The 18255-nt window shown below is 44.9% G+C and overlaps 1 protein-coding gene across 4 annotated transcripts in view; it reads left to right on the top strand.

Moving 5' to 3' along the window:
• The window catches only part of ABCC8 (ATP binding cassette subfamily C member 8), a 135380-nt gene that overhangs the window by 66890 nt on the left and 50235 nt on the right, over positions 1-18255 (top strand). For 3 of the 4 annotated variants that reach the window (XM_075928081.2, XM_075928080.2, XM_075928078.2), the window contains 6 exons: positions 2320-2360; positions 4136-4281; positions 13845-13950; positions 14187-14297; positions 15945-16020; positions 16111-16216. In XM_075928081.2, the coding sequence (XP_075784196.2) occupies positions 2320-2360; positions 4136-4281; positions 13845-13950; positions 14187-14297; positions 15945-16020; positions 16111-16216 (586 nt within the window). The remainder of the gene's footprint in view (positions 1-2319; positions 2361-4135; positions 4282-13844; positions 13951-14186; positions 14298-15944; positions 16021-16110; positions 16217-18255) is intronic. The other variant, XM_075928079.2, reaches the window with a different exon arrangement.

Below are 18255 nucleotides of genomic sequence, written 5' to 3'. Positions count from 1 at the left end.
CTGATGGATGGGGGTGTAGAGAGAAAGCAATGGGGGCAGTTGCCTAAGGGCCCAGTGCAGCATGGTCCGGGTGTAGGATTGCCAAGTGTCCGGTTTTGAACCAGACAGTCCAATATTTGAGCTTTCTGTTCGGGAAACAAATTGAGAAAATATAAATGAGAAAATATAAGTGTCCAGTATTTTCTAATAATGTAGATTGTGATGTAATATCTGGCAGCCATATCTGGGTGGTGCTGAGAGCTGGCTGCCTCCAGCCCACCTCTCTCACACACACATGGCCCCGGGCCTGGTGAAGTCTGTCATCTAGTATTTAGACTTCTAGTGTTTGTATATAAGCATTTCTGCATTTTGTCAATATTCAATTTCTTGCCTTCACGAGTTTATATTTAAATGGGACTTTTTTATGTGTGACTGTTCCTCACTAGTTGTACTTTACCAACTGCTTCCCAGTCCTCTTTATTAGGATATAGATTTCCCACTCTGATAAATTCATCCCTAATATGCTGAATGCCCTTCTGAAGAGATTTACGAAAGTGCTATGTTCTGTAATGACAACAAGAAAATGTTTTTCCCATTTTTGTGGGTTAACTGTTGCACAGAGGGACCTGAGGAAAAGCTCTGTCTATGCTTGAAAGATTGTGTCTCTCGCCAGCAGAAGTTTGTCCAGTTAAAGATGTTCCTTGTCTTTCTAATACCCTGGGACCAACATGGCTGCAACAACAACACTACATATTGCACAGATTGCATAGCTGCATAAATCCCAGGCCTTACCACTAGTGGGTGCAGGAAACTTGAGAACGAAATTCTTAATTAGATCAGTGGCTCATTAAAACAATTTACTGGCATATATATACAGATGACCTATATGTGACCTTTCTGAGATTACCTCTTGCTACAATATGAGAGACATTTAATTTAGGGGGAAGATTTGCTTTTTCTTATTTTTTCAAAAGATTTTAAATTTTTCTCTCTCAATTATATTTAGATAGAGAAATAAGATTGGGTAAAACTAAAGCTCATATAAATGGGTTTAGATAAAGGGGTGAAGTGGCTTGTGATATGATCACAACTGACTCTGACATGAACAAGCAAGGTTCTTTCTGTGCTTACAAACAGATAATTAGTAATTATGTAGAGGAGTTAGTTCATATTCATGTCCAGTCTGAAAGTGGACCCCAGCCAGAAGCCATACATTCTTTCCAGTCCCCAACCATCTGCACTTAATAACCTGGCCATATTGGGGAAATCAGTGACACTGTGCCGCAGGAGGGACTGTACAGCTAGAGGACAGAGCGTAAGTTCATTATTTATATTGTAACAGCACCTGTAGGCCCCATCATATTTAGTCACTGTATAAATATATATATCAAGAGACTGTCCCCATCCCAAAGAGATTTCAATCAAAAAGGACATATTATCCTTGCCTCCCAAATGGAGAATGAATCACAGAGAGTCAAGTGATTTGCTTAAGGTCATAGAGGAAGTCAGTGGTAGAGTTTGGAATAGAGGATAGGTGTTCTGAAGCCCAGACTACTGCCTTAATCACAGGAATATCTTTTCCCCCATTATCAGCTCTATCCCAGTTGTCAGGGATCTGCAGGTCAGATCTTGGAATGTTGACCTAAGCAGCCCCATTCTTTTCCTTTTCTTTTAATTCACAAACCCTGACTCATTGAAGAGATTATTTTTAAAAATCAGTATAAAAACCTGACACTCATCCCAACCCACCTCCCCTTTCCTTCTTATTTTTTTAATCAAAGGGAAAGCCTAGTCCTGCAATTTTAAATGATTCTTTCCTGAAATAGCAAAATAAGATGGGCCAAATCCATTCCTGGAGAACACAGGGAGCAATTCAGTTGAATCCAGAGATTGATTTGATCCTTCAGCAGTAACTTCACAGATAACTCTTGTTGCAAAATAATCCTGTTACTGTAATCATGACTGTAATTATTTTGGAATGTTACTCATTGGAGGATATGTCAATAATGGCACAGTTGCTACCTGTTGCATCAAAAGAGTACAAAGAGGGGGAAAAACACACTGTACTCCTCCTTGACAGTGCAATGCAATGTATAAGACAATAATTATTTATATAGTGGTTTGTTGGGTGTTATGTATTTTGACAATCTGGTGTGCAATATAATGTTGGCCCTATTAAAAATACAAATGTACTGCTTGCTGTAGTTAATTTTTCCACAATATTTGTGACATGCCATGGTAAAGTCAAATACGAGTTTATATTATGTACTAGTTATATTGTAAATATTTTGACCTCTCAGTACAAACTATCTAAATAATGATGCATGTTTTCTTTCACAGTTTTCATGAACGCAGCAATACCAATTGCAGCTGTACTTACAGTAAGTATGAATTTTTCTAAAAAGGCATGTTTACAAGCTATGTCTACCAGATTTCCTTAAAGTGAAGGTTGGTAGAAACAAAACTAAGATGTACCAAATGCTACATCAGAAAGATCTGATTCCACTTGCTTTTGCTAATTTAAAAAGAATTGCGTAATGGAGTTATTAAATATTACTGGCCTAGGGGCTAAAAGGGTAAGCTGTCAACATGATATATCTTTCTTTTTAGTAAGGCTTTTGACACACAGTCCCACATTACATCCTCATAAGCAAACTGGGGAAAGTTGGTCAGGATGAAATTACTGTAAGATGGGCTCAAAACTATTTAAAATGCCATATTCAAAGAACACTTAGCATATCTGGCTGTTAAACTGGGAGGACAGATCCTTCTTTGGGAGTGGGAGGTCCTGCAAGGGTCAATCCATGAATCATATTTTCATTGAATGATTTGGATAATGGCAAGGAGAATATGCTTATAATATTTGTGTATGACCCAAAGCTGGAAAGGTTGCAGGCATTTTGGAAGACAGTATTAGAATTCAAAAGCAACTTGATAAATTGGAAAATGGGTCTGAAATCAACAAGATGAAGTTCATCTTGAAAGGCATTTTTGTCATTATAACCTCTAACCCTGCTTAGAACAAGCTGAATGATTGTAAACTCACTGGTATCTTGTCTGCACTTGAGCTCTGCATAGGACTAAAACCCATGGAGCTAAAATGATGAAAGTACAATTGGGAGACATTTTAAGCTCGGTTTAAACCAGGCCTAGAGGGGAGAAAGCCCTTATTGATTTTCAGGTTGAGGAATAATTACTGAGCTCATGCAATAAATATCAGAAAATAGAATCCCGGAGGGACTTTGCCTGAATATGAGTAGATTGAAAACTGTGCAAGCAGCTCAGAACATGGCTCACTTTGCATCATTGTTCAGGTTAGATGGTGTAAGATGACTTAAAGTGTCATTCTAGCAAAGTTTATTTTTTTCATAGTCATAAATGATCTCATCATTAAATGTTCCCATTAAAGCCTATATGGGTCCTGCCTGCTTGTTAGTTTATTTATTTGTTCCTGGGGCTCAATTCTCTCCCCTTGCATAGGTGCTTAGGGGACAGGAGGAGGTGAGAAAGAAGTGCAAGGCACGCCCTAATCTTTTTCATTTACTGCACAGTGGCAAAGCACCATTCCAATCCCTGTGGCTGGAGCGCTAGGACTGCTCCTTTACAGCACCCCTCACAATTTACCACAGCCCTCAGTTTTGTCTCCCGCACACATACTGGCCTGTGGAGCTGGCCAAGTGCCTAAGGGAGCCAACTGCATCATTCAAGTGACAGAGCTGAGTTCATTTTCCTCTGGTCACTGCAGAACTATGGAAGGGATAATATCTCTTGGACACAACCCCTCCCAAAGCTCCTGATATGATTAGGTGGCTCCATACTAGCCCCTGTGTGTACCAGTGGTTACATTTTATAGTCTGACCCTTAGTGCACTTCTTTCTTTCTGCTTCTCACAAAACCAAAACTATGCCTCTTGCCAGTGGATGAGAAGAATCACAACGACATGAAACCAAAAGCTGAGACCATAAACATCTTCTTATAGAACTGAGGTATAAATGGCAAATCGCAACCGATGCATAATGACAGCCAGGAGGAGCTCTGCAGTGATGGGTTACAGGATGTTTCCCATTTAAAACAATAAAACAAGACTGAGAATACAGTGCCGTGTGAAATGTTTTCTCTGCTTCCTTTAAGACTGTCATTCATTGTGTCATTGTAGACGTTTGTGGTTCATGCCCACCTGACTGGAAATGCTGACTTCTCCCCATCCGTGGCCTTTGCCTCGCTCTCCCTCTTTCACATTCTTGTCACCCCACTGTTCCTGCTCTCCAGTGTAGTCAGATCGACTGTCAAAGCTTTGGTCAGGTAAGAGTTGTGGGATGTAACCAGTTTTTGAGAGAACCCATTGTTCAATGTGCAGTTCAAAAAAATGCTGTGGTTATTTTCCACCATGATTTGGAAATTGCTTTCCAGCATAGGCGTGCACACGGGGTGTGCCGGGTGTGCCCAGGCACACCCTAATGTTTCCAAGGGGGCGTGAGTGAAGGAGCGCCTCTTTGGCACTCTGGGGAATGGCCGCCACGCTGGGTTTGCTGCACATGTGCGGCCAAAACCAACAGGTCTTAGTACCCCACGGAAAGAGGCAGCAGGGACGCAGCAACATCACCCGGCCGCCCCATCAAGTGAGGTGAGTTTAAACCCCGGGCGGGAGGGTGGCGGGGTGCCCTGGGCAGGGGATCGGGTGCAATGCAGACGGCCCGGGGGGTGGCCGGGGTCAGGGGCAGTGTGGCTGGCCTCAGAGAGGGAGGGGCTGGGGTCGGGGGCAGCGCGGCTGGCCTCGGGGAACAGGGGAGGGGCTCGGGGGCAGCGCGGCTGGCCTCGGGGAACAGAGGGGAGGGGGTTGTGGGCAGCGCTGCTGGCCGAGGGGAGGGGGGGGGTCGGGGGCAGCGCGGCTGGCCGAGGGGCGGGGAGGGGGGGGCCGGGGTCGGAGGCAGCGCGGCTGGCCCCGGGAAGGGGGGGGCGGGACCGGGGGCAGTGCGGCTGGCCCCCGCCCTCCCCCAGAGCTGCTTCCCATCCCCGCTTCCCATCCTCTCTTGCCCCCCGGCCACTCTCTTGCCCCCCGGCCAGTCCCTGCCCCCCAGCCAGTCCCTCTTCCATCCTTTCCCCCCAGCCCAAGATCAAGTGTGTCCCTTTTTTGGGGGGAAGGTCTACCTGTCAACTCTACGAGTCGGACCCGGTGCAGGCACCAAGTGATGGGGACTGCTGAAACTTTGGAACCAGAGACTGCGGGGTGGGGGTTTGTGGCCCAAAAGGGGGCTGAGAAACCTAAGAAAGACAGAGTAGGGGGAGCACCAGAAGGGTGACAGTCAGGGCGACCCTAGAACTCTGTTACACACCAGTTGGCAGCTGCTGGAAGAGGAGGGAAAAATAGGGGGTAAGGGTCAGAGAGGAAGGGGCTTGTGCTGAGGACAGGGAGGCAGGTCAGGAGAAGAAAGGGAAAGGCACCAAGGGACTGGGTGTAGGAGAGAGACAAGTACCAGGGGGCCAAGTGGAGACAATGAGGAAAAGGGCAGGAGGGGAGGTGTCAGTGAGAGGGGGGGACAGGATGATGCTAGGAGAGGAGAGGGGAAAGGCTTTGGGGGCTAGAGGGGAGAAGGAGAGGTGCTGGGAGAAGGCTTGAAAGAAGAAGTGGGCATGAGGAAGGTGGAGATGGAGCAAGGCACATATGAGGGCACAGAGGGGCATGAGGGGAACAGGGGCAGAGGGTGGTGAGGGGATGGGCATCAGGGAAAAAGAAGGCAAAAGGAACGGGGGCAGTGAGGGAAGGGGGAGGCAACAGGAGGCTGCAGGGGTAAGGGAAGGCGCAGGTGCCAGGTGATTCCGGGGAGTGAAGCAGAAGGGCAGACACCTGCAGGGGAGGGACCAGCACCAGAGGAGAGAGGCGAGGGAGGTGTTAGGAGAGGGGATGAAGAGGGTAGCTCACATGATCAGAGTGGGGCTACTGAAGGAGTAGGCACAGGGCAGGAGAGAGAGGCTGGTGGAAGAGGGCAGGTCTCAGGAAGGCTGAGGGCAGTGAGGAGGGCAGGAGTCAGGACAGCAGAGGTGGGTGAGGGGTTGGGGGGCAGCAGGCACCAGGGGAGCTGATGGAGCAAGTGGAGGAAACAGAGCAGCAGAAGGGAAAGGTAGAGGTTCATAAGATATTTATTAATAACTTGGGTGCCACAGTGGCACATCCAAACATGCCACAAACTCAGTACTGGTGCACACCACAAAATTTATTGTGCTCATGGGAGGAAACTCTTAAAGGGAACACTTTCCCCAGCCTCTCCACCCCCCGAGTTAATGTCACACACATTGGGTTAATGCAATTGCAGGATAGTTGCATGAGGGGGGTTTGGTGAGGGCCAAACTAATCCCTATTGGTAAGAGGATGGTGAAAAAAGTCTTTGGGGGGGAGGGTGTCACATGACACCTTTTATTTCTGGTCATGTGTTCATATTGCCCCAAAAGTGTTACCTCCAGAGGCTTGCCTAATGGGGGTCAAAGAGTACATTTTTAAAAAATTCCTTGGGTGCACACCCTAATGAAATGTGCTGTGCATGCCTATGCTTTCCAGCCTCTTACCTTAAATGTGTTACCATATTCTGCAATGCGGGCCAGATTCTCAGAATCAGGTGGAATGATGCTAACTAACCTGGCCCTGAAGCCATTTACACAAGCAGAGAATTTGGCCCTCTGTGTTTTGAGCTGATGGTGACTGCAATGCATAAGGATTTATCTGTTAGTAAATTATTGTATGGTCTACAGTATAGATTTTGTGGTGTAAAATTAATAATAATGTGTGTATTTTATTCTGTGCTCTTTGCGGGTGTATAGAAACAGGAAATCTCATTTAAGGTTTATCTTTTAAAAATTGACTCTACATCCCTCTCCCACATACAAAATATGTGGAAGAGAACAAAATAATCAAAAGATCATGTGAATATAAATGTGTATCACTTGGGCTGCATTCTTTTCCCCGATTTTGGCTATAAGTCCAGGGAGAATTAGATATTAGCAGGAAAAGCTCTGTGATAAAAGAGTTTAAATAAAAATTCTGAAGTCAACAGGGAAAAATTTGAGTGAATAAATTCTCAGTCTGGACCAGATGAATATCCTTCTCTTAATGAATGTACATAACAAGTGTCAAAGTCCAAGTTCCCCTGAGCCAATGGCACATCAGGCTAATGCAGTTAAGACACATCAGTTTCAAAGCCAACTGTCTGCAAGATTGTTGTGGCCAGCAATAGTAATAGCAGAATTAACACTTCCATCTTTAATAGGCCAAATTCCCATTCATTTCAGTGGTCGTTTTGTCTGACCAAGGACTGCAGGGTTTCATTAAATAACTCTAAGCACATATTCCTCTACAAAGTGCTTTATAAACATTAATTCATATTTTCTACTCTTTATAACATCACATATAGTTCTCTAAGGCCTTTCCAAAACTAGAGGCTGGATTTTGTCTTCTGCGTAATCTTATTTGCGCTATGCTACTAGTGCAAAGGGGATTTAAACAGAGAGCTGAGGATTCCTCCAATATGGCACACTCATCCAGCAATGTGAAGCTAGCATAGCCAGCTCTATGTGCATCCTTCCTTCCATGTGCCTGAGGGCAGTATCTGGAATAGAGCACTCGGCAGCAATTCCCAGCTGGGGCAGCAAACCAGAAGGGACTACTACAAGCTGGACGTATGGCCTGCATAGAATCTGTCTCTGGCTGATGGAAATTCCAATGGCCCTTATTGCTCCCCACCCACTTGTTCAGGCACAGTTAATGATTCCACTATGGAACTTTTCACAGTGTAAACAGTTAGTGGCATAGTTACCTCAGGATGGGGTTTCTTTTCATGCACAAATGATTCAAACAGAGTCAGGCATAGAATTAAAGGCGAGAAAGGACCACCAGATTATCTAGTCCGTCCTCCTATCTATCACAGGCCACTGACACCCGCACAGTTAAATTTCATGCAATTGAAATTAGACCAAAGTGTGTGAGCCTTCAGAAGGCTCCATTATTACGTTCTATAGGCAGAGAATAGAAGGAACTGAGGCTTGTCAGTGCTGGAGGGCCATGCCGACAATGGCAGGGAATTGATTAAATAAGAATAAGACCCAGATAGCCATGTCACTCTTGTTAGCAGTGCCCTTGGCTAGTATTTGGTTGCCTTCTTTCTATCAAGTGATTGCCTTGTTATTTGGGGTGTAGCTAGGACTGCCTGGCTTAGACTACATCAGTGATTTTCAAGCTTTTTTTTTTTTCTCATGACCCAGTTGAAGAAAATTGCTATGCTCATGACCCAACATAATTTGACTAAAGTGTGGGTTACAGAGTAGAGCTGAGGATGAGAGCTTCAGGTGTAGGGATGGATCAGGGCTGGGACAGGAGGGGCTTTGAGCAGCTCCTGGTTAGCAGTGCAGCGGGAGTGCTAAGGCAGCTTCCTGCCTGCCCTGGCATTGCAGATCATGCTGCACCCCAGAAGCAGCCAGCAGCAGGTTTTAGTCCATGGGAGTGCATAGCTAGTGCTCAGGACAGGACCATTGCATGGAGTCCTGTGCACTCTTCTGCCCCCATCCCTGACCTGGGAACTGGGCCTGCTGCTGGCTGGTTCGGGGGCACAGCACAGTCTGCAGTGCCAGGATGGGCAGGTAGCTGCCTTAACATCCCCTCTGGTCACCCTGCAGCTACAAGACCCAGTGCCTGACATTCCACGACCTAATACTTGGTCACGACCTATAGTTTGAAAACATTACATAATCATGTTCTCATCTTCCTTCCTCCCTGCTGTCTATATGTTTAAAAAAAATCTCAGGGTCTGTTGTTCTGTTACTTGTGGAAACACCACTTCAGAGTGCACACAACTCAGTTGTGTGTGCTGAAATTTTTCCTTGCTGTTTCATATTTCTACTAATGAACGTCTTATCAATATGATCAGGTAAAGGTAACTTAACCTGATAGAGTGTAAAACTTAAAAAACAACAAATAGTCTGGTAGCACCTTAAAGACTAGCAAAACATGTAGATGGTAACATGAGCTTTCGTGGGCACAACCCACTTCTTCAGGTCATCTGAAGAAGTGGGTTGTGCCCACGAAAGCTCATGTTACCATCTACATGTTTTGCTAGTCTTTAAGGTGCTACCAAACTATTTGTTATTTTTTAAGTTTTTCCTGTTACAGACTAACTTGGCTACCCCTCTGAAGCTTCTGATAGAGTGTGTATATGGCTTTCTTGAGTCTCCGAGATAACCTGGCCGCTAAACAAACACCACTGGGGTTTGGTAGTAGTCAGCAGCTGAAAACCCCCCCTGATGAAGTGAAGTAAAATATGTTCCAGGAGTGGGACCAGCCTATAAGGAACACCAACTGGGACAACATTGCAGTAATATTGGTTCTTCACACTTCCTTTTCACAGCTTCTGGCATGTGAACATTGGCCAGAACATTTATTACCAGATGACCTACAGGATAATGTAGCCTCTCTAATAACCTTGACAGCTTTTTTGATTCTTCAGCTAGTGTCCGAATTAAAAGCATCACAGTGGACTTCACTGACACTGTCGAAACAAGTGTCAATTAAATTCATATTCGGGCCAGTCCAGCTGAAAAAGAGTTTCAGGGCTTTTGTACCATAGAGGATCTATAAAACTTGCAGGTTAAGTAGCCTGGAAGGGTATTTATGATTCATAAAAGGAATTATCCCCTAGTGGCAGAAAGGCCACTGAGAAGGTGAGGAATTCAGAAACCTCTGTTTGAATCTGCATGGTGCTTGATATAAAAATAAAACCAAGCAGCTGACTGATACACTGCTACAAGGTGGAGGAGGCAGAAAGGGTGAAGGGGATAGCCGTGCAACTTTTCCTCACTGTGGGGTTTAGTTCAGGTTGGATCTCCCTAGTCAGGCACCCCCTGGACCTGAACAGTCTTGAACGAGGGAGTTTGACGGTCCAGAGGAGGTTCGTTCCAGTCCGTCTACCCAGCTCTGCTCCTATTCCCTGCTGCCAGACCCACAGCTGCCCCCTCTGCCCTCCAGCTTGCCTCCACTTCCAGTCCTTCTGCCTCACAACTCTCGGTCGCCGGGGCTCTCTGGTTCAGGAGCATCTGTGGTTCGGAGCATCTGATATAGTGAGGTTCAGCTTGTAGAAACATGGTATTTGGTATGTGAGTGGGATTCCTGTGAAGCCACATGTGCAATTAGCGCTGCAACAATCATAGCCTAACCCACATGTCCAATCTGAGGGTCAAAAATCTCCCTAAGTGGAGATAGCTGAAATCCAGAAACGATCAATTCAGCTTGCGAAACTGATGAGTCAGCCCCAGTGGTGTAACATGTACACATTTAGTACTTAAAAGCATGTAACTGCCTAGCGCTGCTGGAAACAAGCTATCATCTTTAACAAAGTGTTTTCTCACAATATTAAGTTACTATATTTGACAGAATGTGCAGCTGCAGCAGTAGGAAGAGAAGGAGACTAAGCTGATGGTTAGGAATTGTCTTACAGCTAGAAGACTTGTCTCATGGTCTGAGGTAACACTGTTGACCTTCAAAGTGCCTCCATCTTAATGCACATTCTAAGCAGGAGGGGAGAGGACAAAACAGAGAGTGATGCTGTGACATGACTTTACATGGATATATAGGGGAGAAAAACATGCTTGGAGCCTCCCACCCTTCCTTCCCAGTGCAGCTGCACAAGGGCCTGGCCTGTCTGCAGTCTCTACCCATGGGGGAGCATGGGAACTGCACAGCTCCAGAGAGACACAGCACTCTAAAGGGGCCATACACCTCCCCCTGTCTTCTGTATCCATCTACAGAGCAGGCCAATCTCCCCGAGTAAAAAGATAGCGTTCTTCTAAAGCAGGGTTTCCCAGCCTATGGGTTGGGACCCAAATATGGGTCACCATTACATTTCAAAAGGGTCGCCAGGTGTCGCCCCAGGTGGCTCTTAAGGAGCCATTCACACATTTTTTTGAATTGCCCTGGGTTACCAAGTGTTCCTGAATTGTCAAAATGGGTCCCCATCTGCAAAAGGTTGGGAACTGCTGTTCTAAAGAGTGATGCAGCATTGGTAGTCTATGTACTCATGGGGTAGGCCTTCTGGGGATGGGATTATGTATGTTCTCTCCCTGACTTTCCTAAGGAGAGTTGGCATACAGATTCGCCCCCGCTTCTACACAGGACACTAGTTAAAGCTGCAGTTTGACCCATCCCAGTCAGGTAGAAAATCTCTAGTAGATCATCTGGTGCAACCTGCTGAAACAGGACTGTTCCCAATACTGTTTTCTATTGCTTTGTCCAGTTTAGACACATAAATATCAACAGTGTGTCCGTGTCTCTTTTATTGGTCAAATAGGTCTCCCTATTGTGAACTGTTATGCTGTTAACACAGCTGTGAGCAAAATTCAGCCCCTAGGCCATATACGTCCCCCCAGCATTTTGATCCAGCCTGCGCCTGCCCCTGAAACAGGGAGCAGTGCTGCTCAAAACAGCTCACTGCTTCCTGTGGTTCTCTGTGTTGCAGGTAGGGAGGGAAGGGTTCAATGTGCTATCTCCTGTCTCCAGCAAAATCTCTTAAATTCCTATTGGCCAGTTTCTGGCCAATAGGAACAGATAGATTTTGCTGGGGACACGTGCAGAGCCAGCCAGTGGTCTGGAGCTGCTGGGAGGAAGCCTGCCTGAGAGTGCAGCTGTCTGGGAGCGGCTCAGGTAAGTGCCTCCTGGCCAGAACCTGCCTCTGGCACCCACCCCCTCCCACCTTCCAACCCCCTAAGCCCTTTCCTAAATCTTTCCCTAGGCCAGAGTCCTCTCCTGCACCCATACTCCCTACCAGACCCTGCACCCCAATCTCCTGCCCAAAGTCACACAACCCCCCTCCTTCACCCAAACTCCCTCTCAGATCCCACACCCTCTCCTGCACCCCAGTCCCCTACCCCGAGCTCCTTTCTACACCCAACCTCTGTCCCAGACCCCGTACCCCTTCCGTGGAAAAATGAGGCCCTTGACCACTTACGAAATTCTTAGAGAGGCCAAAAATTATTGCTTACCCATGTATTAACATTGTTACTCCTAGTTAAATCCCTTTGCCTCACATTAGATAATTAATTCCCCTCTTTGGTTTTTAAATTGTTCAGACGTTTGAAGACACTAAGCCAGATTTATTCCTTCTGATCAGGCAAGCCATGGCATCAGTCCCTTGGTCACAAGAGCGGTGCCCTGGGTTGACAGGTGCATGTGTGCTGACATTAGAACCCAGCAACCACCTCTCTATTGGAAAGGGTCTGGGCAGGGGCAGCTGTGCAGGAAATATGTCCAAGGCAGCCACAGATGAACTGATTCAGAACCTCAAACCTGTGAGAATAGCTCCAGTGGAGCCCTTAAAAGAAACTAAAGCTAACCTTCCAAGGAGGAACTTGCAGTGAGCAAGGGTGGAATACTGCCTGGTGCTGTCCACACCAAGGGCCCCCCCCAGCATGGCACATTGAGGTGCAGTGTGCACCTCACAACGATAATGTGACACAGTCTGTCTGTCTCCCCCCATTTACTCCTATTCAACAAAAATAAAATTGTAATCAGTTATTTCAGTCCTCCTTCATAAATCGGTAGCTCCAGCACCTCCTCATTATGGTTGCTGCTATTTGAGTTCCTTCCCTTTCTCTCAGTCTTTTTGGTACTAAGTTGTTCAGGATTTAAACCATTATTTTAGTACTGCAGAATTGATTTGCCAGGTATCTCAGCAGTTTATATGAATGGACATTGCAAAACATGTGGGCTGTGTCTAGACTGGCCAGTTTTTCTGGAAAATCAGCTGCTTTTCTGGAAAAACTTGCCAGCTGTCTACACTGGCCGCTTGAATTTCCGCAAAAGCACTGATGATCTCATGTAAGATTGTCACTGTTCTTGCGGAAATACTATGCTGCTCCCATTCGGGCAAAAGTCCTTTTGCGCAAAACTTTTGCGCAAAAGGGCCAGTGTAGACAGCCCAGATTTGTTTTCCGCAAAAAAGCCCCGATCGCGAAAATGGCAATCGGGGCTTTTTTGCGCAAAAGCACGTCTAGATTGGCACAGACGCTTTTCCACGAAAAGTACTTTTGCGGAAAAACGTCCATGCCAACCTAGACATTCTGTTCCGAAAATGCTTTTAACGGAAAACTTGTCCATTAAAAGCATTTCCGGAAAATCATGCCAGTCTGGACGTAGCTGTGCAGATACATCATGGGCTGTGATAAGATAGTTTAGCTGCCTAACAAACTGCATGTTAAATATTCTTGGAGTGTTTTATTCATGCTTCTTTAATGCTGGTCTCCCGGACACTTTTTACATTTTGTTTGTTAGGCAGGGCTGTCTTTGTACACATACTGGGACAGATTCATCCTTAGTGCCACAGTGGGCTAAATTCTTCTCTGAAACTAACAAGGTCAATCTGGCCCATTGAGAGAGCCTATTCTACTTCCAAGGTCCTAATTCTTTGTCAATTTATTCAGACCAAATTGTGTGGCACTGCATTAATTTAAGTGACCTATTAATGGTTTTGCTTCAGCATGTGGCATCAGAAGTGAGCTGTGATTAGGATTAAACTCTATTTCACTATTTCAGCTAAAGAAATATTTTGTCCTAATTTCTCCTTCCTACACACTGATGGTATATGTAGAGGAAGGACCCAAAAAGTATCCGAAATAATTATTAAAAACTCACTGATCGTACTAGAAAACACTGCACCGTTTTTAAATTTCAGTGCAGAAATGTCTCTTACCTCATATTATATAGAGAACAAATGTATAACCACCCAGTAAACTGAACAGTTAGGGCAGTGCAGTTGGTATCCTCGAATGAACATTGCATTGATTAAACATTTTGCATTCTACTTTCTGCCTGATCCCTTTTTTCTGCTTTTCAGTGTGCAGAAACTCAGTGAATTTTTGTCAAGTGAAGAAATTGGAGAAGAGTATGATAAATGTCCGGTGCCAAGAAGTGCAGACAACCACAGCAAATACCAGGTGGTTGTAAGTAATAATGTTCAGTTGTACAATGTGTGGGTGGACTGATTTACTCCCCTGGATTAATTCCTTGCAGATCACTCCAATAATCTTGTTGTCTTCTTACTAATTAATGGCTGCAATTGCAAAAGCTCATCTTAATAGCCCCTGTTTCCTAGAGATCATAACAGGAGCATTTTTAAGGCACTCTTCCGACCCCATCACCATTCACTATGTATTTCTGTTTTCCTGATCTTGCACAGCCACTCAAAGTTGTTAACCGTAAGAGGCCTGCCAGAGAAGACTGGAACAATTACAGCTCTCACATGAGAAGACCTGTTAACATCACAGAAGGAGATGATTTTTGTGTAAAGGTGATACTAAGGTCACTCTTTCTAATAATGCTGTTACTAAATTTGACTAATAATCATTCTTAAACTCCTGCAGCAGGGTGCCAAGTAAAAAAATTAATGGATAATCTAGAGCTGCCACACACTAATTCCACTCAAAGAAACCAAAGTCAAAGAGTAATTTTTATCCCTGCTGTTTCCTAAAGAAGCTGTTGCTGTCCATTTTGCTTTAAGTAAAGAAGATTGCTGAATTTATTTTCAATTGATTGTCTTTCATAGTTGTGTATAAGTCCTCCTTAAAACTCCTTCAGCATGTCTTCATCTCATGTGTTTTTGAATAACTAGTCCTGACCTCGAAACAAAAACCTCCAGTGTCTCAAAAGAAAGGATGAGAGGCACCCAATCCACTTCAAAGATGGATGTGTCTGACTTGCTATAGAACTGTCTGGCAGTAACAAATGTTGATGGCTATTATAATGGTGGAGTTATTTATTTAGCCTGCCTGCTACAGCATGCGTGTCCCTGATGCAGCAAAATGAGTGATATCTATGCCAGTTCATTTACTACTGAAGGGACTAAGTAGGATAACGAGTTAGCGCATTGGCTGTTTCAACTATTGGAGTGTGAGAGGGAAACCCTCACTCCAGTTAAAGCCCTGAAACGTTACCCTACAATAATTTTTAAAAGGAGTAAAGAAAGGATCCGATAAATCCAGTTAAGGGAAAAATTACCTGAAAACTTGGCAGAGAATTGTACATAAGAAACATGAAACAAAATAAGAAGAGGGATTTTTTTGGCAGCAATACTTTAATTTTGACTTGGAAGATGTATTATGTGGAAAAATTTGTAAGCCTACTCTACTTGGGGCTCTGACTGCAGTGCTATATAAAGAGTGCCATTCAGGGGTCCAAGGCTCGTGCACCATTTAAGTGATACATAGGCCTTGTGCTTGTCATCTGCACAGGGATGAATGACACCCCTATTTTGCATGCCAATATATTCCTACTACTTAAGGTATAGGAAACCCACAAGATCAGCTGCAGAATTTTCTGTAAAATTTCTCACATAAAGGTTGACACCTGCATCTAAAGCAGTGTTTCTTAAACTTTTCAAGACCGAGGAACACCAAACAATAATTGTATTTTATGGGGAACACCAAGGATTTTTTGTTTGGGGTGGGGGGGAAGGTTGGGGGAAAAAGGGTCGGGGAAAAGTTATTGAGCCCCCCAAAAAAAAGTCACCTGCCCATTTAAGGGTGGCCATTTTAAATTCTGCTGTTCTCCGTGGCACACCTCCGACTACCTTGCAGCACACTGGTGTGCCGTGGAACACAGTTTAAGAAACACTGACCTAAAGAGCTGGTTAAATAATTTTTCCAAATTTCATCAGAATTGTTTCACAAAATAATTAAAAAGCTTTTCACCATTTCCCAATCAGCTCTCTTACTCACATGGGTGCAGAGTATCATGCACAGTAAGAGAGGCCCTTTTTTGAAAATCAAGCGCTGAAAGAAAGCCACCACTTTACTACTTTGAGAAGAGGCAACCTTCAGTTCCATGTCCAATTTAAGAAAGACAACAGATATTTCTCTCATACATTGAAAACACACAGGTGTTCCCTGAAGCTGGATATTTTTTTTTTCATTTTTCATTTCTCAACATATTGCCATAGATCACAAATGGATTTTTCACCTGGACACCTGACGGATCTCCGACGCTGTCCAACATTGATATCAGAATCCCTCAAGGTACAAAGCCACAGCAGACAGACACACAGAATAATATGTTCAGCAAATGTCTGAGAATCAGAACCTTAAATATGCTTCCCATTATCCCAGGTCAATTAACAATGATCGTAGGACAGGTGGGCTGTGGTAAGTCATCACTCTTGCTAGCAACACTTGGGGAGATGCAGAAGATTTCTGGGAACGTATTCTGGAACAGGTAACATTAAATAAAGTTTTTGTGTTTGTACTGAACGATGATACTAAGTCAGAAAATTGCCAGATTCTACCCCCATAGGGGGAGGGATAGCTCAGTGGTTTGAGCTTTAGCTAGTCACACCCAGGGTTGTGAGCTCAATCCTTGAGGGAGCCATTTAGGGATCTGGGGCAAATCTGTCAGGAATGGTACTTGGTCCTGCTGTGAAGGCAGGGGACTAGACATGATGACCTTTCAAGGTCCCTTCCAGTTCTAGGAGATAGGCATATCTCCATCCATATTTTTTACTTATATTCACATGTGCACAGTTCTTGTGAATTCAGGGAATGTTGTGGATACATTTCTAAATGGAGGATTTAGTCCTATAGGTCACCATGTCTCATCTGCGGTCTCAAATCATAGATATTGGATACACAGCAAGATGCTCTGGATTCTTCTCTGATGTTCCTGGTCTGCTTTGTGGGCCATGGTGGGGAGCATAGTCTTGTCCATATGCCCTTTTCCAGGGGGCAAAGAATAAATTGTTCCTGTGCTCCAGCGAGGGCAGGCTTCACTTGTCTCTGATTTTGTAAGGGCAGTTCAGAGAGCACTGCTCTCCAAAACCTGAATAAGGGACAATTGCAGCCTGGTCTTCAAATATCAAGTCAAATTTCAAGTAATGTACTGAGTAATGTACTATATATTTTACTTTTATAAGATTTTCAATAATGTTCCACTCTCTCAGCTCATTGTCAGATAAATGTGTGCAAACAGGAAGCAGAATGGGCTTTTTCAGTTTTACTGGCTGCACTGTGTCATGAGACTGATACAATTGCTTGCCTGAAGTTTATGGACCAGTGGTAGAGAAATCTAGCATATGTAAACACGGCTTCTTGCAGCTGACTGGGAATTAAGGAACAACCATGAAATTACAGTGCAAATCTCTGCACTCTGATCTGCTAATAATGATTCTCAGCCAATTCATGAACATGGATTTTGCATACTGCACTCTTTCAGAGAAGAATCTGTGCAAGTTGTTATGCAAATCAGACCCTCCGCCCACATCAGAGTGCACAGTATTTTCATAATTGATGGTAATATGTAGCTCAAAGTGCTTTACAAAGGAGGTAAATACCATTATTTCCATTTTACACATGGGGAAACTGAGGCATGAGTAGGTGATGTGAGTTGCCCAGGGTCCCCCAGCAGATTGTTGGCAGAACCAATAGTAGAAAGCGAGTCTCCTGAGTCTTAGTCCAGTGTTCTATTAGGCCACCTAGCTTTGGAGAGAAACCCGAGTGTAATCATAAGAAAGTTTATGTATCAGCAGCTGTGTGGCATCCTATACTCTGATTAGCTGAAAAACCAACATTTCAGTTAAGATGTAAATATTTTGTTTAAAAATCCTCTCATTGAGAAATGTCATGGTAACCGATTCTAAACAAAAGCAGACACAATCACGTGACATTACCAGAGCGTATTTATGAATAGCACTGACTCGCTGGGGAAATACATGCTCAACAACAGTGTAAAAGGGGCAGGACCATCGTTCCCACTGAGGCGCACGCCTGCATGGCCGCGGACTTCAACTTCTTTTCCCACCCACCTCCTGTGGAGAGCCGTACAGCAGCACTCACACACCAGGTGGCTGCTCCGGCAAGAGGAGCCAGCTGAGCCTGCACGGTGAGGGAGCCACTGGGGCAGGGGGGAGGGACTGGCCATGTGATGGGGGTGGGAGAGTCCTGCTCTGGTGGCCAGGAACGGGACATGCCATATGGCTGGGGATGGGGCAGGGTCTGCCCCAGCAGCTGGAAACAGGACATGCCGCATGGCGGGGGAAAGGAGATGGTTTCTGCCCCAGCGGCTGGGGACGTGTGTGTGTTAATAAATTGGGTGCCATAGTGGCACACATCCACACTAGCGTACATGACCTAAATATTGGTCCACAAGCCAAAACTCACTCCGCTCATGGTCAGAAAATCTCAAAGGGAACACAGGTCAGGACTGGCTTGAGTTTCTTTTCTCTCATTGTGCCAAAGTGTGACAGGTTCAAATCCAGCAGC

This window comes from Pelodiscus sinensis, chromosome 5 (genome assembly GCF_052426305.1).
Source record: "Pelodiscus sinensis isolate ZL-2025 chromosome 5, ASM5242630v1, whole genome shotgun sequence".
In the NCBI taxonomy this organism is placed as follows: domain Eukaryota; kingdom Metazoa; phylum Chordata; order Testudines; family Trionychidae; genus Pelodiscus; species Pelodiscus sinensis.
The sequence above is the reverse complement of the archived record's forward strand: the minus strand, read 5'-3'. Positions and strand labels throughout refer to the sequence as shown.